The sequence below is a fragment of the Scardinius erythrophthalmus genome (genome assembly GCF_964197995.2).
Source record: "Scardinius erythrophthalmus genome assembly, chromosome: 4".
Classification (NCBI taxonomy): Eukaryota; Metazoa; Chordata; class Actinopteri; order Cypriniformes; family Leuciscidae; genus Scardinius; species Scardinius erythrophthalmus.
Window position 1 is genome coordinate 717,777 of NC_138224.1, and position 24,078 is coordinate 741,854.

Genomic DNA, 24,078 nt, shown 5'->3' on the forward strand with positions numbered 1-24,078 from the left:
CGAGATAGAGCCACAGAGCCATTTTCACAATCTTTATTATAAAAATATAAAACAGAGAAATTAAAAACCGAAACATTCTTCGAAAAGCTGCTAATTGAAAAATGGTACTCTCTCTCTCTTCTCTTGCACACACACACACACACACACTTTACACAAGCTTTCAGATTCTTCAATGAGAGTAAAACAGGTCTGATCTGAGCAGAAAGTTTGTGTTACGTAGACAAAATATTGTTATAAAAACTTGAGTTGGAGGCTGAGACCGAACCCTCTTATTCTAGTTAACTAGTGTTTAGACGCTAAAATCAGCAGTTAACTAGTGTTCAGACGCTTCAACCGGCAGTTAACTAGTGTTTCAGACGCTTAACTAGTTAACTAGCATTCAGGCGCTTAAACCAGCCGCTAACTAGTGTTCAGACGCTTCAACCGGCAGTTAACTAGTGTTCAGACGCTTAAACCAGCAGTTAATTAGCGTTCAGATGCTTAAACCAGCAGTTAATTAGCGTTCAGATGCTTAAACCAGCAGTTAACTAGTGTTAAGATGATTAAACCAGCAGTTAACTAGTGTTCAGATGATTAAACCAGCAGTTAACTAGTTTTCAGACGCTTAAACCAGCAGTTAACTAGTGTTCAGACGCTTAAACCAGCAGTTAACTAGTGTTCAGACGCTTAAACCAGCAGTTAACTAGTTTTCAGACGCTTAAACCAGCAGTTAACTAGTGTTCAGACGCTTAAACCAGCAGTTAACTAGTTTTCAGATGCTTAAACCAGCAGTTAACTAGCGTTCAGACGCTTAAGCCAGCAGTTAACTAGTGTTAAGATGATTAAACCAGCAGTTAACTAGTTTTCAGACGCTTAAACCAGCAGTTAACTAGCGTTCAGATGCTTAAACCAGCAGTTAACTAGTGTTAAGATGATTAAACCAGCAGTTAACTAGTGTTCAGACACTTAAACCAGCAGTTAACTAGTGTTCAGGTGATTAAACCGGCAGTTAACTAGTGTTCAGATGATTAAACCGGCAGTTGACTAGTGTTCAGATGATTAAACCGGCAGTTGACTAGTGTTCAGATGATTAAACCAGCAGTTAACTAGTTTTCAGACGCTTAAACCAGCAGTCAACTAGCGTTCAGATGATTAAACCAGCAGTTAATTAGCATTCAGATGCTTAAACCAGCAGTTAACTAGTGTTCAGGTGATTAAACCGGCAGTTAACTTAGCATTCAGACACTTAAACCGGCAGTTAACTAGCGTTCAGATGATTAAACCGGCAGTTAACTAGCATTCAGACGCTTAAACCAGCAGTTAACTAGCGTTCAGACTCTTAAACTAGCAGTTAACTGGTGTTCAGGCGCCTAAACCGGCAGTTGACTAGCGTTTAGACGCTTAAACCGGCAGTTGACTAGCGTTCAGACGCTTAAACCGGCAGTTGACTAGCGTTCAGACTCTTAAACCAGCAGTTGACTAGCGTTCAGACGCTTAAACCGGCAGTTGACTAGCGTTCAGACTCTTAAACCAGCAGTTAACTAGCGTTCAGACGCTTAAACCGGCAGTTAACTAGTGTTCAGACGCTTAAACCGGCAGTTGACTAGCGTTCAGGCGCTTAAACCGGCAGTTGACTAGCGTTCAGGCGCTTAAACCGGCAGTTGACTAGCGTTCAGACGCTTAAACCGGCAGTTGACTAGCGTTCAGACTTTTAAACCAGCAGTTGACTAGCGTTCAGGCGCTTAAACCGGCAGTTAACTAGCGTTCAGATGTTTTTCCGTCTGATCTCAGCCTCCAACTGAGGAATGGAGCAGAAATTCTGATGAAATTAACATGAGTTTAGTGGTAAAAAATGATTATTCTAGCAGTTCTGATCTGATTTACTTCAAGCACGATTATTGTGTTTGATTCATATTCGGTACCCTCAGAATCAGGACGAATGTTCACTTTTCCATTTAGAAAATGTATTGATGAAGCATTAGATTTCTCTCATCAGCGCGGCCTAGATGTAGAAAAGACATTGAATATGAAGGTGATTTATCTACTGATTATAATCTTTTTTTTAAAATAATAAAAAAATACTAGTCACAATTTCATAGCTTATATCATAAACAGCAAGAAGGAAAGAGTCAAACGCACGGGTCGCTCTGTGTTTGTGCTGGAACGAGCTGCACTTATGCATCAAATCTAAATAACCGAAACCCAACGTTTCAGCACAATCCAGAGTGAGCATCATAAATATATACTGAACAGTATAAATCTGGCACATGACATTTATCTGCGTACATATACAATTTATATCATTTAAATCATGTTTAAAAGCAATACAGCACTATAAAAGAGCGGTATTATTGCATTCATAAATTACTTCATATCTCAGTGGGTCGTGTTAATGAGGATCAGTTTGTTTCGTTTGGGGTTACCCAGCTAACAGCTAACGTTCTCTCAACGTTAACGTTACAACATTAATAGAACGTTTATTCAAAGTTATTTGGTCTTTAATAATGTTCTCAAAACTTTAGCACAAAAACGTTCTATATACAGTCAAACCCAAATATATTCAGACACCAACGTTTCTCACATTATCAGTTTATCCGCTATAGTTTAGAGAACGGTAATGAAATATGAGCAGAACTCAGGTGATATTTGACTGGTTTTGTCCGTCCTTCTGTTAGACTGTCTCACACATGAATTATGTTGAATATCTGTCAGCTGTTAAATTTAACTACACAATTAGATAATACCAGTTTAGCTCAACCAATCACCAAGCAATGCTTCATTGTGTTCAGTCTGTGTGTGAAAAGAGCATTAGCAATTAAAGACAACACACTTCAGCAAAACATGATCAGCTCAAAGTGTCCCAATCAGTTTCGGTCCTAAATTTTTATAGATTTTACTGGTAGTCACTATATGAAGAATTATTGGGTATAATATGTCACAGTTTACTTGATTTGAAAAAAAAAATCAAAAATTATATCTGGTGTCTGAATAATTGTTGGTTTGACTGTCGATCATGGAGTGTTTTTTTAATTAAACATTTCAGTTGGACGTTTGTTTTTAAACATAACTTTTTTTAAATGTTTGCAACTTGTTTCAGAACGTTCATGTTTGAAGAATGATACAATGTTAATGTTCCCTTAACGTTTAAAAAACTGGACGTTCATGGAACATTAGCATTCTCATAACTTAATGGGAACGTTAGCGAAACGTTATAAACAAACGTTCTTCCAGTGACATTAATAGAACATTCGTTCAAAGTTTTCGGGTCTTTAATAATGTTCTCAAAACTTTAGCACAAATATATTCTTTATTCAAACTTTTTTTTTTAATTAACGTAATGTTTTTTAAATGTTTCTGCTTGTTTCAGAACGTTCCATAATGTTTGAAGAATGATACAATTTTAACGCTTTTTTTAAGCGTTACCGTTAGCGAAACGTTCTTCGAACATGTTTTAGTTAGCTGGGTAATCGCTCCAGGCCTCACGTTTCATCTAAGTGACGTGACCCGTTGCTGAACACACGTGATCTGATGTGGGGCAGTTAGTTATCATGTGTCAGGACGGGGTCGGGGGTCAGGGGTCAGGGTTCAGGGGTCGGTGGTGTTGATGGTCACTTTGTCGCGTGTGGTCATCCCTCGGTACCAGCTGCAGTAACCCTCTTTCTGCTGAATACAGGCGTAGTGTCGGGACTGATACCCGGGGTATCCGAAGTGGGACAACATGTCGGTCCACAGGCATTCGTGTTTCGAGGTCACGAAACAGGGCAGAAAGTGGCACGGCTTAATCTGCAAACAGAGGAAAGTGTGTGTCAAGTCAAGTCTCCTTTATTTATACAGCGCTTTTTACAACACAGAGTGTTTCAAGCAGAGACAACAGGACAATAATGCAACATAGGTTATTTCCAGAAGAAAATAGCGTCACAGTCCAGCTTAAGGAAGTTCAGTGATGGTTCATTTTTGTTGTAAACGAAATTAACGAAATTCATTTAGTGACGCTGCCAAGATGGCGACGACCGGCTCCGCCCACTTTGGGCTTCAAAAACGCTCTTAAGAAACACTACGGGTGACGTCACACACACTACGCCCCTTATTATATACAGTCTATGGTTGAAACTCGCGGTTATGGTAAGGGGCGGGGCATTTCTCAAACACACTCGAAGCGCTCGACCAATCACAACACACTGCTCCAATAGACCAATCAGAGCACAGTGTGCTTTCCAGAAGGAGGGGCTTCATAGAGACAGGAAGTAAACAGAGCGTTACTGACAGACTGGGAAGAGAGGAGCCGCAACAATGGAGAATATGAGGAAAATAATCAACATTCAAGCAGGAAAACGTTTTGTGTTTGTCAAAACCTGTATTATTTGAACTGTAAAGTTATTCAGTTTAGGATGTTAGACTTTGCTCTACCTAACCATGCATTATTCATTTTATTAGTCTTTTATTAGCCAGTAAAACCCAGCAGCTCCGGCCTTCATTTCAGTGCTCGTGTTTGCTTCTGAAATGTGTGTGAGTGAAACTAGGCGGATCGAAAGAGCTGGTAAATAACAGTTTCCAGGTGTTTTATGAATGCAGGTCATTCAGAAGCGAATCCTCTTTAACCCCGAGAGCGTCTGCCGTCATGATGTCTTTATGGAGACACACTTGATATCTGTGTCCAAATATGCATGAATTTTCTTTATCTGTCGGTGTTATTTAAGGAAGACTGAAGCGATTGCTAAGCGAACTGTGTGTCTGTGAAACTGGATTCATTTCCCCCAAACTCCGTTTATTTCGTTATCGTCATAATACCACATGGTTGTGCTTTAACTCGTGCCGTCACACGTGTTTAGCGATATACCGACGGGCGGCGCTCAGATCCAGTGATGATCTGTGGTTCTGGGTCTCAGATCTGAGTCCAAACCGGTTTGAGTTTGGCTTCTGAACCAGCGGTTTAATCCTGGTGCCAAACATCTGGATCCTGTGTGGATCATGGGAAGGCGGCAGCTCATGGAGACAGTAAGTCATGTGATGGATGACATTACCCAGCATGCAATAGCCGTCATTTCACCGTCTAGGTTAACTATAGACCCGATATAGACTCGGCTGTGAGTAACACACTTCTAGATAACCTTGGATTTGGTTACATGTCGTTTTTGCCAGAATAACTTGCGAGATGTATGATATTCCATCATGTGAGCAAAGTCAACAGTGATTACAAGCTGTTTGGTTTCATTTCTTCACGTAATTAATTTCTTTATCTAATTGATGACTAGTTTATTCTTGGGCGATGGTTAGACGTCTATTAAATTTTAAATTTGGTTTAAATTTGGATGGATGGATGGATAGTTTTATTTAATCAGCATCTAAGGCTATTTTCATGGCAAAAATTAAATTACAAAAATACAAATCATATAAATACAATAAAACCAAGCAAATAAACACAACAAGTCATATTATAATTTTTTTTTTCAAATTATCATATGATAAAAAAATCCAAAACCTTTTCAGGCATAATCGTACTAATTAAGTCCTTCAGAGAAATAAGTTCATAAAAGAGCATTCTGCTAGAATTAAACTCAGGACAGTCCAATAGAGTAAGTTTAACAGAGAGGGGAATCTACAGCACATGCATAGAGTTGGTCTTCACCTTTACGCACGACCTCGGGTGAAAAGCACTGGACCAGATCTAGTTTAAAGAGTGATTAAAAGCCTGATATTGATGGCTATTAGACGTCTTTAAGCGAGTTGTTGTTGAACTCACCCTGCAGTTGCAGCCCAGCTGATAGCGGTGGTTGATGCCCTTCTTCTGGGCCAGAGACAAGCGTTCCCATCGCTCGTTGAAGTTACACAGGCCGGTGTAAACCTTGCCATCGTGAACACGACCTGCACACACACACACACACACACCGGAGAGGGCAATCAGGGCCACACGTTAGTTCAGCTTCAGTTATATAGCACATTTAATACAGTGTTTCTGTCGTGTGTCCAGTCCAAATATCTAAACATTCTCAAGTTTACTAGAGAAGTAAAATGACATAAGAAATTTGATCTTGTTTTCTGATTTAAAAAAAAAATCAAAATTAAGTGAGTTTTTGCTTAAAGCAAGCAAAATTATTAAGAAAAACAAATCTTAATTCAAATGGAAAACAAGATTATTTTTCTCACCCCATTGGCAGACCATTTGCATGTTTTAAGCAAAAACTCACTTAATTGTATATTTTTTAATCAGGAAACAAGACATAATTTCTTTATGGAATTTTACTTATCTAGTAAATGCTTCTTAATTTAAGAATTTTTAGATATGATAATGCTTTACAGAACAAGATTAAAAGAAGATATAGCATGCATAACAACAAATAAAACAACAAATAAGAGCAACGTAACTAAGAGTAACCATAAAACAGGAGTAGCTAAACAGTATCAGACTCAAATATTAATGAGTATAACCAACCGAAGAAAAGAATCAATATATTCTTGTATTTTAAAAGAGACTTGAGAGCAGAGAAGGGGCGGTTTACACATTAGTGAATATCCTCTCTCTCTCTCTCGGGTTAGATTAAGCAGTTAGCCGGTTATATTTGACTGTTTGTGTCTTATTATCTGAACAGCTGCGCGTCACATGATGGTTCGCTCTGTAGATGATCTCAGTAACGCTAAAGAGAGACACTATCAAGAGCCTCAGCTGATCATAAACACACGAGGCAGATTTATGCCACGAGTGTATTGGCATTGACTGATAAATATAAGAGCAATTCAAAAGACACATTTAACTCTTGTGCATCAATTTAAAAAGTTACACACGGGTCCATAGTGGACAAAAATGTCTGTGTCAAAAAACGGTCATAAAAATCTGAATCACAGACGTCGGGACAGAGTTTGGTCTCATTTTAAAGACCCGTGGCAGATTATTGCTGAAGTAAAAAAAAATAATGTAAAAAGTGAAACACAAATAGTTATATAGGTTTAAGTTTATGAAAATGATTTATGAATGTTATTTTATATAAAATGTATATTTTATGAAACATGTTGAACTCCGTAAATCTAAACGAGTGTTTCAAATTTGAGGTTGAGATCTCAAAAAATGAGCTTTCAGTGAGAGTGTGTTTGATTGCAGGACCAATTTTTTTATTACACACATACAAACCACACTCTGACATCCACACACACACACACACACACACACACACACACACACACACCAACACACACACAAAATTAATTTATCCAGTTGGCTCTATAATATGCAGAAGCAGAAACAGGAATAAAGCGAGTGTTTGCTTTATAGGCCAAACCTGAGAAAATGGCACATCTGGTAAAATATAAAATTGTAAATTCTGAAGCGATTCTGAAGAATGAAAGCCTGTTAACAGAGATTGCATCATTTTATAGTTAAATGGCCATGGAATTAAAAATTGCAGTTTTAATGGGGACATTCTTGTCCTGAAGGTCCTGAGAGGAACTATTTTGTGTTTCTGGAGCAAAATAGTTTTGTTAAAGGAAATGAGGGTGAAATAGTAAAATTCCAATATAAACACACACCTGTGCCAAAATGTATGCAGTTGGCATTAACACAGGCAAAGTGATCAAGAAAACAAAACTGAAAAAGACAAAAAGGGTTAAACATGAACCCAGAGTGATGATGATGATGGCGGCGTCTCACCTGTGATCAGGTACTGGTATTTGTTGATGTCAAACTTGACTCCGCACATGCTCTCGGTGTTGTGTGTGTAGATGTACTGCACATGCTGGATCTTGTCGAAGCCCTTGTACATCTACAACAGATGAACACAATCAACAACACACACACATCAGAGCCGCTTCAAGTGATAAAAAAGTAAGATATTCTCACATTTACAGTGGGAATATCTGAGGAAAAACCCTGCTGTCTATAAATATATATATATATATATATTTGTCTGTTTGTGTGTGTGATATAGACTAAAAACAAAACTATTTTAAAAGAGCTTAGATGAGTTATAAAAGCTTTAACTAGTCTAAAAAGAACATAAACTAGTCTAAAAACTTAAACTAGTCAGTGTTTAAACTAGACTTAAAAAAGCCGTCTAGTTTAAAACTAGTTTAAAAGAGCTTAAACTACTCTTAAAAGTGATTAAACTAGTCTGAAAAGAACATAAACGAGCCTAAAAGAGCATAAATTAATCTAAAAATGTAAACTAGTCTGTTTAAACTAGACTTAAAAAGCAGTTTAAAAATAGACTTAAAAAGCAGTTTAAACTAAAGAGCTTAAATGACTAACAAAAGCTTTCACTAGCCTAAAAAAAAGTGTAATGTTGTAAAAATATGTAAGTGTGTAGTAATCTCTCTGTGCTGGCTAGATCAAGTTCATTTATTTGTCATATATACAAATAGCAAAGACAATTTGTACATTGAAATGCATTCAGGCATTCAACAGTAGTGCAATATATACAATTCTACATACTTTAGAGAGATAAATATATATTTACAGTAAAGTATTTAATATAAAATAGTAAATATGCAAAACAAATATATGTTTGAATGTTTGCTTTGTGTATTAAATAAATAAATAGTATAGTATGTGGAGTGTTTTTTAAAGTAAAAGCTTTGTGTGCAAAAACCTGGAGTAGACAGTAGAAGAGTTTCTGTCATGATAAGATGATAAGACAGTGTGTTAAAGGTTACGGTTCGATTTACTGCATAACCAAGCGCTTGTTTTGATTTGGTCCTGTGTGGCATACAGGAACAGGGAGCCTGGGAATAAACACATCTGGGATGTTTTGTCTTTGGTCTGTGTTTAGTCTAGAGCCGGAGATTCAACCTTCACAGAAACCGTGTAATTCGAGAGCAGATCATGTGATGTACCAGCTCGTCGTCTGGTGTTAAACGGCTAGTTCACCCAAAAATGAAACTTCTGTCATTAATAACCCGTAAGACCTTCGCTCATCTTCGGAACACAAATTAAGATATTAAAGATATATAAGAAAAAATAAATAAATCGACTTTATTCAGTCATTTCTTTGCTTCTGTATTATTTGTTGTGGTGCTCTCGTGAACGCGTGTCAGAGACAGATACAGAAAAGATTTCGTTTTTTTGCCGCACAAAAAGTATTCTTGTCGCATGGACTTGGACTATTTTAACGATGTCTTTCCTACTTTTCTGGGCCTTCAAAGTGTTAATTAAATTGCTGTCAGAGGCTAGGTTTACATGCAACCAAATAATCCGTCAGTAATGGGATTGACGGCTCGATCGGACTGAAACGCCTTCATGTAAAACACCGTAATCGATCCGATTGAGCTCGATCCCAATGGAATTTCGATCAGATTGAAAAATATGATTTATTCCTTTCCTAATCCGATCGAGAGAACATGTAAACACTTGATCAGATTGAAAACCGAAATTGAAAGAACTGCACATGTGCGATGATGTAGAAATAGCGTAATGACGTAGAAAATGACGTAGAAATAGCGTAATGACGTAGAAAATGACGTAGAAATAGCGTAATGATGTAGAATAGCGTAATAACGTAGAAATAGCGCAATGGCGTAGAAAATGACGTAGAAATAGCATAATGACATAGAAATAGCGCAATGGCATAGAAAATGACGTAGAAATAGCATAATGACATAGAAATAGCGCAATGGCGTAGAAAATGACGTAGAAATAGCATAATGACATAGAAATAGCGCAATGACGTAGAAAATGATGTAGAAATAGCATAATGACGTAGAAATAGCATAATGACGTAGAAATAGCGTAATGACGTAGAAAATGACGTAGAAATAGCATAATGACAGAAATAGCGCAATGACGTAGAAAATGATGTAGAAATAGCATAATGACGTAGAAATAGCGTAATGACGTAGAAAATGACGTAGAAATAGCATAATGACGTAGAAATAGCGTAATGACGTAGAAATAGCGTAATGACGTAGAAATAGCGCAGACGTAGAAATAGCGTAATTACGTAGAAAATGACGTAGAAATAGCGTAATGACGTAGAAAATGACGTAGAAATAGCGTAATGACGTATGACGAGCTATTTGTCCAGTTGAATAAAGTGTCGTATAAATGAGCGTCTCGTCCTCCTATAATCCTCCTGTCACTCAGAGTCAGTGCTGGTTTCAGACGAACTGGTTTTGGCCAGTTTTACTGTGTGATCAATATAAGCAGCGGCACAAGTTCCGAGGATGAACGAAGGTCTTGCGGGTTTGGAACGACATGAGGGTGAGAGTAATTAATGACAGAATTACATTTTTTGGGTGATTAACCCTTTAAAGCAGGTTTTCACAGCAGCTCACCTTCATCTGTTTGACGGTGTAGCGCAGGGTCCCGAACGGACGGTCGTCCATGAGCTTCTTGCCCACCACCTTTGCCCTGATCACTGCAAAACAGACACACACAGATCAGAGTCCCAGAATGCATTGAGACAGGTGGGGGGGGGGGGGGGGGACAGAAATGCATGAGAAATGTGCTTTTTTATGGCTTAAAAAACAACTCATTTATTTATTATTTATTCCACTCAACTAATTTATGCTCTTTTAGACTAGTTTAAGCTCATTTAAAGTTTAGTTTAAGCTTATTTTAGACGAGTTAAAGCTTTTGTTGGTCATTTAAGCTCTTTTAAAATCGTTTATGCTTTTTTAGACTACATCACAGACACACACAAACATATATATATATATATATATATATATATGACGGCACGTGCGCGTGCGCGTGAGTGTCTGTCTGTCTGTCTCTGTGTGTGCGTGTGTGTGTGTGTGTGTGTGTGTGTGTGTGTGAGAGTGTGGAACTAGACTGCTTCCTCAGAGACCGCAGAACGAGGCCATGTCAATACGAGCGTCCTCTTCCCATAATCCCCTGCAAACACACTCGAGTCTCCCGTCTGTAACCTGACACGCGTGTGTGTGTCCCGTCGCCCATCACGCATGACACACTCGTGTGACGCCTCGTTTACAGCGGTCAATGTCCAGGTCTGACAGAGACCGGCGCTGGAATGCTTGTTATCTTCCACTGCTGGAATTTCCTTCCCAGAATTCTTTGAGGCTCACATTCCTCAGACCAGTGAAAAAAAACCAGAGGAAAAGTTCATTCCTCCCGCCATCATCAGCGAACAGGGAACGCTCTGGCAAAGTTGGAGTCTAGGGGTGACCGAGCTTTTTCCATAACCGCACCGAAACTCTGGAACGGTTTACCGATTCATGTTAGAACTGCACCAACATTACATATTTAATATTTTTAATTAATTTTAATATTTCAACTGTAGCTGTTTTTTTAATTGTGCTTTATAAATAAATTGAGATTGCAAAGTTTGAACAAACATTCTTCCAGTAACATTAATAGAACGTTCAATCAACATTATCTGGTTTTTAAAATATTAATATAATACATCAAGTTGTATTTATAGATATTATTTAATGGACCTGAGCTAATATGAACTTTTTTATTGACTAATGTTAAACATGTTAAATACTGTGAGAAATTAACGTATTATCTAACGGGACCGAAGCGTTACGGCTCCTTGGTCGCCGTTGGCTTTTGGCTTGCTTAGATGTGGACATTGAATTTAATATTCAACAATATTATTGATCTGATGACAGCATTATATAAGATTATCAAGCATTATCAAGCTGGACTGTGACGCTATTCTCTTCTAGACACAAACTTTGTTGCATTATTGTCCTGTTATCTCTGTAAAGCTGCTGTGAAACACTATTGTAAAAAGCGCTGTATAAATAAAGGAGACTCGACTTGAAAAGGTTTGACCTCTCATCAGAGTTCAGAGGTCACGCCGTTGAACTCCAGTGTGCGGTCTAGAGCCGCGCTCTGATTGGCTGTGAGCCGCTGTGCCGGTTTTCTGGAACTCTCTCGTGACTCGAATGTTTATGTAACCCAATTCCTGTGAAGTCCACCTGTCCGGCCCTCGGCCTGGCCCACGGCGCGATCCTCACGGCTATATTTAAGAGCCCCTCCATAAGCCTCTGAATCATACATGAAAGCCCAGAGCCGGCGCCCGCTGTGAGTTATGCATATTCATGAGCCGCACACAAATCTGACTTACATTTGGGAAAGTAGGTGGCCGTCCACTCAGAGAGGTAAATGGGTTAGCGTGCAGAAATCTGAAACTCTCTTGATTCGTACAATAAAACTAGTGATCCTTATCATATTTAGTCAACCAATCCTGTTTTTATTAGACTAAAAGACTACATTTTAGTCAATGAACACTATTTTAGTAGGGATGCACATTATATATCGGCCACCATATCGGTATCGGCCATTTTTAATGTTATCGTTATTGGCCTGATAAAAAATGTGGCCGATATATTAAATAAATATGGATTATTTCTAGGGATGCACCGATATGAAAATTGCCCGATAACCGATAATTTTTTACATTTGAAAGCCGATAACCGATATATTTGCCGATAAATCTAAACCCAAATTTTTATATAATTTTTGAGAGCCCGATTACAAGAACAAAAGTCTCACCATTAAAATCCATGTTCCAAACACACAATTATAATAATGTTCTCATTATGATGTTATGTAGCCGATATGACAGACTTGCACTGAACCGTATTTTCCTTTTTTTGAAGGGATTCCAATCATATTTCCAGCAATTCAAATCCATCATGTTGAACAGTGCGCATCTGAAGAGTCTCAGCTGAAGGATATAATACATTATTTATTATATCGGCCACATTTTCTTATCAGGCCGATAACGATAACAGTAAAAATCACTAATTATTTCCTTCAGCTGAGACACTTGCACACTGTTCAACATGATGGATTTGAATTGCTGGAAATATGATTGGAATATGATTGAATATGAAATATGAATATGAAATATGATTCCTTCAAAAAAGGAAAATACAGTTCAGTGCAAGTCTGTCATATCGGCTACATAACATCATAATGAGAACATTATTATAATTGTGTGTTTGGGTCATGGATTTTAAAGGTGAGACTTTTGTTTTTGTAATCAGGCTCTTAAAAATGTTATAAAAATTTGGATTTAGATTTATTGGCCAATATATCGGTTATCGGCTTTCAAACATAAAGAATTATCGGTATCGGCCAAACTTTTCACATCAGTGCATCCCTATATTTTACTCATGCTGCATAAAGGTTAAAATTTTTGCTCAAAATTGTTATCTTGATTAACTTTTTAAGCACTAATCAAGAAAACACATGACTAGTTTCCTGATTTGCAATATTATCATTAACATTATGAAAACTTGTAAAACTCTTAAAACCTAAAACAGTGAAATTCCTAATTGTAATTAAAATTACAAACTATGTTCATGTTTTTCTATTAAAACAACAGGAAAAAAAAAGACTTTGTATTTTCACACAGAGGTCGCGCAAGTACATTTATTCAGCAACCACAATCACAAACAATAAAGTCGAGAATCATGTATTGATTCATTACAGTTCATCATTACTGAAGGTTTAATTGCAGATTTAGTCGTGAAGGAACGACACGATATCTCAACGAACTGTCATGTTTTCAGATCACCAGTGCTTTATTCTCCGTGTAGAGAGAGCACGAGCGCATGGTTGCCAGATTGAGAAGATTAAGTGTAATATACCAAGTAGAAAATGTGACCTTTTAAGAGCAAAGCTCTGATTGGGGGATTTAAACTCATGGCATCTGGCAACCACAAGCATGAAAGTTCATAGAGGCTTGTTAAAAACTTGTTTTAATTACATATTAGTCTCGTGTTTCTCCAATAATGAGATAGTCAGTAGCTATGTTTGCATTCAAAGTTTCATAAACACCAAACCAACATTTGAGATGCTGCGATGCCATTGGTCCGCTGATTACTCCAGTTATCCAATCACAGCCTCCGCTGAGGGTTTTATTGCGCATCGAGTGATTTATTCAGTAAATGTGTTTCCATCGTAGTTTATGCACAAAAAAATGTATCTACCTCAATTAAGTGCATACGTCCGAGTGTGTTTACGCGATATCCCAAGAAAATTTTTCGATGTAGTTTTTGTTAACAAAATAACTATATATCACACGGTAGATCTCGCCACAAGGTCATGCCTTCGATTCGACAAGAACGGATAAAATGCGAACGCAATGCAAGTGCCTTCATAAAAGCATCTGCCAGATTGGTAAATGATTGATTTTCCATTTATGTATGAGTTTGTGTGATGTTTAACCAGAGCATCTCACCCCATCGCCACGTCAGATGGGAACCAGACCTCCGTTGGCAGGGTATTAAACTCCAGGGGCCAAAGTGTAGGGCAAAACACTAATCTGGAGCTTGAAAGGCCTTCAGAGTGAATAGAGCGTTTCAATTGCCTTCAAAAGCCCAGCCAACTGAGGCTACATGCGAGATCGGCGCCGCTAAACTCATTCTGGAGGCCGTATTGGCAGAACACCGCTATAACGGCGCGGGAAAGGCATGTTTAATGTGTGTCGATGAGGAATGTGGGTCTGGCGCTGATGCTCCTTCACAGTTTGTGCATGTGCTGTTCTTCTGTCCCTGTGATTTGATGATTTAAGGAGCACATTTGCACATTTGTGATTCATCTCCCGTGAGTTGATTACAGAGCGCGAGGCACTTAAACACGCGAGTCATAAATCATCCGTCCGCCCGACGCTTTGAAGTCAAGCGAGGGAAACGAGACTGATAAACGGCCTGATCTTACATCACTAAAGCAGCAATAGTTGAGCACAGTGATGCAACCAATGTTCACAACCCAGAATATTTAGATTTTTGTTTGTTTGTTAGTTAGTTAGGTGAAAAAAAATAACTCTTAAAAAAAAAAAAAAAAAATGTTTTTTAAAAAAATATATAATATTTATAAATAATAAATATATACACACTATATTGCATATTAATTATATTTTTTACTGATTTAACATACAAAAATTTGGTGTAGAAAAATTTTAACTCAGAAATTGCTAGTAAATTTCTTAATTACAGCAAGTAACGCACTGGATTCAAACATGAAATTTAGTTTTTTCTTGTAAAACACACTCCGGTAATTTTAGTTTTATTTACAGCTTAGAAAAAAAAAGTTTTTAGAATTGTACATTTGAATTAATCTGAAGTTTTTATTACAGCCACCGTTTTAATGTTCATTTAATATATTCGGTTTTCGTTTTTCAAAATGATAATATCATTAAAAAACAGCATTATGTGCAGTTTAAATGTTTGGATACAACTTGATTTTTACAGAAATCTTTTTTTTTTTTTTTTTATTTAAGTTTAAAAACTTCCTAATGTGCAATTTAAACGTTTGGATATAACTCACTTTGTTGATTATTAAAAACATAATTTGATTACTTGATTATCGCAGAAATTTTATTTTTCAAAATGTTTATTTCCGTTGCATTCACTGATTTCGGTGCATTATTAATTGTGCGGTTTCCCGCCTCATATAGATTTAAAGCGCATGTTCCATATTCTCTGCAGCTCTTTGTTACCCAGAAGCCATTGCTCCATCTGATGCCTCTGGAAATATGTTACACATGGCAGCGGAAAGCAAAGCCTCTTGCATTCTGTAGTTCTGGAGGAAATCTGTGCGCCTGGCGTCCCGCCACCGATTCAGACACGCTCACAATAGCCACAGTCTTTGCCTTTCATACAGCATGAATACCAGCACAAAGCCAAAGTCACATTTTATGGGACATCTCAATATCTAGTTTATCCACAAACACATCATCAGTATGCAAGTCATACGTGGCCTCTTAACCAGACAGTCCGGCTCCCATTTCATCTGAGCGGGACCTTGAAACCCGTTAAACGCAGCAGGACACGCTAAAGTCAACATGAAACGCTGTTAAAATAAACCGGTTATATTCTATCTGAAAGGTGATAGATAACTGAAGAGAGGGATTGATTATGTATTTAAGGAAGATGATGATGAGGAAGTTGTATTTTGACCAGAAAGTGCATTAAGTGCATTATAATGTGTTCAGGAACCCAAATCTGAGCAAAATCACCAATACTTCTAAACAATTACCTAGTTTTTAATAGTGTAAAATTTACCCTGTTTACCTTGTATCTATTCATTTTTATTGTTATGAGATGATTAAAGGCCCGTTCGCACCAATGAACGTTAACTATATACGTTTTATTAATCGTTGTAAGTCTGTCAGAATGGTGATATTTACTTCATTATAATGACAGAGGAACGATATCGCTGGAATCACTTTCGGAGCGATTTTTTGCTGATGAACGATAAAAACACTGACAGCCAATCGGAATGAACGCCCAAAACACTGACAGCCAATCGGAATGAACGCCCAAAACACTGACAGCCAATCAGAATCCATCCTGCTTTAGATAGCGCTAGCATTTAAAGTTACAGACGACAAAACTGCAGCACGTTTATGATAAACAGAACTATAACGTCCGTTGTTGTGAGGCTAATATAATTATCGCTATAGATATTATTATAGTTTTCGTTATTGGTGTGAACGAGCCTTAACTCTTAGAGAATAGCAGAGTAACGCCACAACTATAACGATAAAGTCACAGAGGAACGATATTGCTGGAATCACTTTCAGAACGGTTTTTTCCAGTTGATAAAAACACTGACAGCCAATCAGAATGAACGAGAAAAACACTGACAGCCAATCAGAATCCGTCCTGCTTTAAAGAGCGCGAGCATTTAAAGAGACAGACATCAAAACTGCAGCGCTTATAATAAACAGAACGATAACGTCACGCTATAGTTATCATTATAGTTTTCGTTTAACTGATTTAAATAATTTTATTCATTAAAGTCTTTTTTTAATCAGAGAAGCCCTGATCTCAGGGTTAATGGTTTTCTGCTAGTTTCTATCATTTGTGCAGTGATTGATGTATTACTGCGGTGAACTAGACCTCATCATCTCTGTCTTCATTAAACCCTTCCGAAAACACCACAGATATTCTGACATACATAACATGAAGATCACTTCAGATGGACTCAGTCTCAGTCACTGAAGAGACAGGCGCACAGATGAGTCCAGAAGATGAAGTTTCGCGTTTCCTCTCGTTGTAAAGAAAGATTAATATGCATATTTAGTGAGCTTCATTCATATTCCGCAAGCTTGTTGATAGTTTGCATAATCAGACACGCGCAATTTAGCAGTTTGCGTTCATATTCCGCGCTCATGTGTTCGCCTACATAGTTTGCTCTTTCATCACTGTATTGGTGCATTAAGGCACGTTACACGTTTTAGAAACTCCAAACATCCTAATAATAGTATATTTTAGGATCGCTTATTTATCAAATAAGAGGGAAAAGTGTGAAAAACAACATCTCCAGTTGCGCTCAGCGTTCGCGTTTGTTGCCATGGATACCGCAAAAACTTTCCGCGTCTCGTGTTTGCGTGTAAACGCGCAATGACGCACTTGAGTTTAAACGATATTAGATCTTATGATGAGCCGTTATAACATATGATGAGGCGTTATAACACAACGCTATATGAAAACAGACGCGCTCGGGTGAAGAACATCTGCGCGCGCTGATGTTGAGTAAATATGCGCTGACTGTTACATAATATGCATCTCACAGTGCTGTATTATGAATAACTCGCTGCTCACTCATACACACACACACACACACACACTCTCTCTCTCTCTCTCTTACCGATGTCGGAGTTGCAGTACGCGTCCTGTGGATGAGACATCGCGCATGAACACGCGTCCGACGCCTGGTTCATCAGACACACGAGAGAGAACAGGAGAGACACGAGCACTAAACACGGCTTCATGCTGAAGATTAATAATCACACTTTCTGTCAGCGCGCTTCAGACGCGAGGTACATATAGTGCGCGCGCGGTGACGTCACGCGGAGCGCTGCAGCCGCCGACCAATCACAGCGCGCGTCATTAACATTACAGGCGCATGACGTAATGGAAGTGACTTCATAAAGATTCTCTTTTTTGTTGTTGTTATTTTTACGCCCGTGTTTTGAGGTTTTCTACAGCAGACACACGGTTCCACTATGAGGCTGCAGATCGAGACGGAAAAAAGCGAGTCTTTGTGGAAAGAGAGCATGAATAACATGTTACGAGACTGTGGCTTTCATCAAAAACCCACCCAAAAAAACCTCAGTGACTCACTGGTGTTGATCTGCAATACCCGTTTGAGCACACCTCATTCTTCATTACTGCACTGTATGGAACATATGAATAATAAAGGCAATGAAACTATGGAATCACACAAATGGATGTATTGGAATTACTGTATGTGGTAACCAAACATCGAATTAATTTAGTTGGGAACACTTTCCATTCGTTAACATTAGTTAACATGCATTTATTAATGTTAATTATAACATGAACAATATGAACAGTTAACATTAACTAAAATTAATAAATACTTTAACAAATACGTAAACAAAAATCGAATTAATTTAGTTGAAAAACACTTTCCATTTGTTAACACTATTTAATTGGTGTTAATTATAACGTGAACTCTAATTATGAACAGTTAACATTAACAAAAGTTATTAAATACTGTGATAATAATAATAAACTTTATTTTTTATATAGCGTAACTTAAAGTGCTTCACAAAAATAAGAAAAAATAAAAGAGAAATACAACAATATAAAAGAAAAGAGAAGTACATTAAAATATACAATACAAATATAAAACATGTTATCAAAGCAAATCCATAATTAAATTATTAATTCAATTATTGCTCATGCATTGATTCATTTTGTTTCCAGTTTTTATGCTGGTGTTTATTCAGCATTAATAAGCTTTTGTTTGTATGATCATATGAGGCGGGTGATGCACATTCTCCTGCACTTCGCTCATGTTTTCCTTGTGGTTTATATTACATTTGACTCACTTAATAGTAGACGCTATTCATATTCACTATTTCATCATTTTGCAAATATTTAAATGCGATTATGGCAGATTGGGTCTGGTTTCTCAGACTGAACTGCACATTCTTCATGTGTTGATTCATTTACTCAGAGTTTCTGTGATGGAAAACTGCAGATCTGCTCCTAAGAATCCCATAATCCTCCATAAACACTCACAAACGAGCCGTACTGATCTTAATCCCGGTGTGTTTGGGAGATATCTCAGCCGCTCTACTGTACGCTTTACTGTACTGAACCTGATGAGGAATTAATCTCCGGAATGACTGGAGCTTTACGTCTTCGGCTCAGGAGTTCGGAAGCAGTGTTGTGTGGAACTCATTACAAGTAACTTGAGTTATGTAATCAGATTACTTTTTCAAGTAACTAGTAAAGTTACGCATTACTTTTTCAGTTTACAACAAAATATCTAAGTTACTTTTTCAAATAAGTAACGCTAATTACTTTTACACATTATTATTGACTGACAGCTCTCCTGTCCTCATGTTGAGAGAAAGAAACTCAGGTGTGTGTGTGTGTGTGTGTGTGTGTGTGTGTGTGTGTGTGTGTGTGTGTGTGTGTGTGTGTGTGTTTACTCATTCAGGAAAACATTAAAATGTTAATGTTTAATGTTTAACTGAATGTTAAAACATTCAGTATTCCTCAAAATGAATAAAAACAGTAAAATGCAATCTCAGATTTTTACACAAAACTTTTATAATTAACTATATTTAAATTACACAAATATACTTTATGTATTTAATCTCACTTTATTAACCGATGTCTTTGCTGATGACCTTCAATGATCTTATTCAACCATACTAATAAACAAAAATGACTTTAGATTAGAAATAAGTTATTTTTTAACTTATTTTTATAAAAAAAATCTTCTTCTCCTGTCTCCTATTGTTCTTTAATCCAGAATAACAGAAGCTTAAAGGTTTAAATATGCATATACTGTACTCTACTGTACTCTACTGCTACTGTACTCTACCTCTACTGTACTCTACTGTACTCTACCTCTACGGTACTCTACCTCTACTCTACCTCTACTGTACACTACTGTACTCTACTGCTACTTTACTCTACTGTACTCTACTCTACCTCTACTGTACTCTACTGTACTCTACTGCTACTGTACTCTACCTCTACTGTACTCTACTGTACTCTACCTCTACGGTACTCTACCTCTACTCTACCTCTACTGTACTCTACTGTACTCTACTGCTACTTTACTCTACTGTACTCTACTCTACCTCTACTGTACTCTACTGTACTCTACTCTACCTCTGCTGTACTCTACTGTACTCCACCTCTACTGTACTCTACCTCTACTGTACTCTACCTCTACTGTACTCTACTGTACTCTACTGTACTCTACTGTACTCTACTCTACTGTACTCTACTCCACCTCTACTGTACTCTACTCCACCTCTACTGTACTCTACTGTACTCTACCTCTACTGTACTCTACTGTACTCTACTGTACTCTACTCCACCTCTACTGTGCTCTGCTGTACTCTACCTCTACTGTACGCTACCTCTACTGTACTCTACTGTACTCTACTCTACTGTACTCTACTGTACTCTACTCCACCTCTACTGTACTCTGCTGTACTCTACCTCTACTGTACTCTACTCTACTGTACGCTACCTCTACTGTACTCTACTCTACTCTACTGTGCGCTACCTCTACTGTACTCTACTGTACTCTACCTCTACTGTACTCTACCTCTACTGTACTCTACTGTACTCTACCGCTACTTTACTCTACTGTACTCTACCTCTACTGTACTGTACTCTACCTCTATCTCTACTGTACTGTACTCTACCTCTACTGTACTCTACTGTACTCTACTGCTACTTTACTCTACCTCTACTGTACTCGACTGTACTCTACCCTACTGTACTCTACCTCTACTTTACTCTACTGTACTCTACCTCTACCTCTACTGTACTGTACTCTACCTCTACTGTACTCTACTGTACTCTACTGCTACTTTACTCTACCTATACTGTACTCTACTGTGCTCTACCTCCACCTCTACTGTACTCTACCTCTACTTTACTCTACTGTACTCTACCTCTACTTTACTGTACTCTACCTCTACTCTACTCTACCTCTACTGTACTCTACTGTACTCTACTCTACTGTACTGTACTCTACCGCCACTATAGTCTACTGTACTCTACCTCTACTTTACTTTACTCTACTCTACCTCTACTGTACTCTACTCTACTCTACTGTACTCTACCTCTACTCTACTCTACCTCTACTGTACTCTACTGTACTCTACTCTACTGTACTGTACTCTACCGCCACTATAGTCTACTGTACTCTACCTCTACTTTACTCTACTCTACTCTACCTCTACTGTACTCTACTGTACTCTACTCTACTCTACTGTACTCTACTTTACTCTACTCTACTCTACCTCTACTGTACTCTACTGTACTCTACTCTACTCTACTTTACTCTACTGTACTCTACTCTACTCCACTGTACTCTACTGTACTCTACCTCTACTTTACTCTACTCTACCTCTACTGTACTCGGTTCTACTCTACTGTACTCTACTGTACTCTACTCTACTGTACTCTACTGTACCCTACTCTACTGTTCTCTACCTCTGCTGTACTCTACTGTACTTTACTGTACTCTACCTCCACTTTACGATACTCTACTCTGCTCTACTGTACCTCTACTGTACTCTACTGTACTCTACCTCTACTGTACTCTACTGTACTCTACTCTACTGTACTCTACTCTACTGTACTCTACTCTGCTGTACTCTACTCTACTGTACCTCTACTGTACTCTACTCTACCGTACTCTACTCTGCTGTACTCTACTGCTACTTTACTGTACTCTACCTCTACTTTACTCTACTCTACTCTACTGTACCTCTACTGTACTCTACCTCTACTGTACTCTACTGTACTCTACCTCTACTTTACTCTACTCTACTGTACCTCTACTGTACTCTACTCTACTGTACTCTACCTCTACTGTACTTTACTGTACTCTACCTCTACTGTACTCTACCTCTACTGTACTCTACTGTACTCTACCTCTACTCTACTCTACTCTACTCTACCTCTACTGTACTCTACTGTACTCTACCTCTACTGTACTCTACTGTAGTCTACCTCTACTGTACTCTACTGTACTCTACCTCTACTGTACTCTACTGTAGTCTACCTCTACTGTACTCTACTGTACTCTACCTCTACTTTACTCTACTCTACTGTACTCTACTGTACCTCTACTGTACTCTACTCTACTCTACTCTACTGTACCTCTACTGTACTCTACTCTACTGTACTCTACCTCTACTGTACTCTACCTCTACTGTACTCTACTGTACTGTACAGGAGTAAATATGCATTTCCTTCATCCTGAGGATTATTCAGTTTTGGTGTGAAAAAAGTGAAACATTTACCAAAAATATAACTTTTTTTGTTGTTATTTGTTGTATCATAAAAAGTAACTAAGTAACTTTTTTTGGGAGTTACGCAATATTGTAATGCATTACTTTTATAAGTCAAGTCACCTTCATTTATACAGTGCTCTTAACAACATAGATTGTTTCAAAGCAGCTTTACAGTGCACTGTAAAAAAGTATTTTCATGATTTATCATCACAACTTTTTATCTGTTGTCAAATCAACTTAGATAATTAATGTGGTTCAGATAACTAAATATTTTGAGTGTCTGTTAATTAAACCAATCTCCTTCTTGTGTTAACTTAAAATCTTTAATTTCAATGAACTCAAAATTTTAAGGCAATCTGGAAAACTTACTTTTTTATGTTAACCAACAACAACTTTTTACAGTAATAATAGGAGATTACAGTAACAGAGATTGTTTAGGCTGTACAGCAGCTCTAGAATAAAGTTATTGTCCAGATAAAGTTAGTTTTGACTGATTCACTTCCGTTGCGAAGATCATTAGTTATTAACTTGCTTACACGACACCGTTCTAACAGAAAACCCTCAGTGCGCTCCGCCCGCTCAGAACAAGTAAGTTTCCCCAACATTGTTTGGGATGTTGGGATGAGTGCGTGTCTATATTTGTTCTCCCGAATGGAGTCCGTGAGTCAGAGGAAATGTTTCTGCTGTTACAGAGTCCATCGGGAGAACGAGAGAGTGACGTCGAGTTCAGAAACACACACTTCAGCAAACTCTGCTTTATCTGCCGCATCAGACGCTTGTGATGCTCATATCGGGGTCCGGGGCCTTCAGGGCCGAGAGGGAGCGGCGGGGGGGGGTCTTGGGGGGGTGGTGGTGGAGAGAAGCAGGGCAAAACACAGATGTTAAAACAAATAAATAAATATATTTGATTAACATAAAATTTTAATTAAAATTAATCAATAAATGCATTTTTTTTAATAAATAAGAAATTAATACAATAGAATAAAATAAATTAAAATAAATTAAATCAAAATGTATTATTTTAATTTAAATGGATAAAGATAAATGCGGTCAAGATGGAAATTAATAAATAGAAATAGGATAACTAAAGCACTTAAATAAATAATTTAATCAGAGTTTGATTCAAACTAATTTAAATAAATAACAAAGTAATACAATAGAATATATTACATTTATTAAAATGACATTACATTTGATTTAAATACAAATAAATAAACACATTTAATTTTTAAAAATACATTTTTATTTAAATAAAGATAAATAAATAAATAAATAAATAGAAATAGGATTAAAATAAGTGAATCACTTAAATAATTTAATAAAAAAAGTAATTCAATAGTTTCAAATAAATTATATGAATTATAATAATATGAATAAATCAATAAAATACATCAAACTTGCATCTAACTGTATAGTACAGTAAGTTAAAAAATGCAATGATGCAATGTGATAGAAATATAGAAATATGTTGTATATATATAATATAGATGTTTCCCAGTACTGTGTGTGTGTGCTCGAGTCTCGCTGGCTTCGGGTTTCCCGTAAACGAGGTGTTTCGCATTAAAGTGGTGTGTGTGAATCAGTGGTCCGGTCAGGGTCAGAGGTCAGAGGTCAGTGTGGAGGAAGCTGGAGGTGGAGCCTGTGCAGGGACTCCAGCTGTAAAAACACACACACACACACACACACACACACACACACACACACACACACACACACACACACACACACACACACACTCTCTCTCTCTCACACACACACACACACACACACACACACACACACACACACACACACACACACACACACACACACACACACACACACACACACACACACACACACACACACACACACACACTCTCTCTCTCACACACACACACAC

The 24,078-nt window shown here is 37.6% G+C and overlaps 2 protein-coding genes across 3 annotated transcripts in view; one reads left to right on the plus strand and one right to left on the minus strand.

Moving 5' to 3' along the window:
- syn3 (synapsin III) overlaps positions 1 to 24,078 on the plus strand; it is a gene marked incomplete at its 5' end in the record, with an annotated part of 64,996 nt that overhangs the window by 18,943 nt on the left and 21,975 nt on the right. The gene's annotated exons all lie outside the window — the stretch shown is intronic.
- On the minus strand, positions 19 to 17,753 carry LOC308689221 (metalloproteinase inhibitor 3). Of its 2 annotated transcripts, XR_014029977.1 has the most exons (6): positions 17,540 to 17,739; positions 10,237 to 10,319; positions 7,619 to 7,730; positions 5,720 to 5,841; positions 1,792 to 3,762; positions 19 to 253 (listed from the first exon to the last, which is right to left on the minus strand). XR_014029977.1 is itself a non-coding variant. In XM_081362833.1 (5 exons), the coding sequence occupies exons 1-5, from the start codon at positions 17,661 to 17,663 to the stop codon at positions 3,565 to 3,567; spliced, it is 639 nt and encodes a 212-aa protein (XP_081218959.1). In that variant the 5' UTR covers positions 17,664 to 17,753; the 3' UTR covers positions 19 to 3,564. The 2 variants fall into 2 exon arrangements, 1 of the variants encoding a protein (XP_081218959.1); XM_081362833.1 differs by having other exon boundaries at positions 19 to 3,762; positions 17,540 to 17,753.

Bases quoted from the DNA above. Each gene is read 5' to 3' on its own strand.
- LOC308689221 (XM_081362833.1), bottom strand. From the start codon at position 17,663: ATGAAGCCGTGTTTAGTGCTCGTGTCTCTCCTGTTCTCTCTCGTGTGT. The intron at 10,320-17,539 runs GTAAGAGAGAGA...TCTGTTTTGCAG, and splicing joins GTACTGCAACTCCGACATCG to TGATCAGGGCAAAGGTGGTG. The intron at 3,763-5,719 runs GTGAGTTCAACA...CTCTGTTTGCAG, and splicing joins AGCTGGGCTGCAACTGCAGG to ATTAAGCCGTGCCACTTTCT.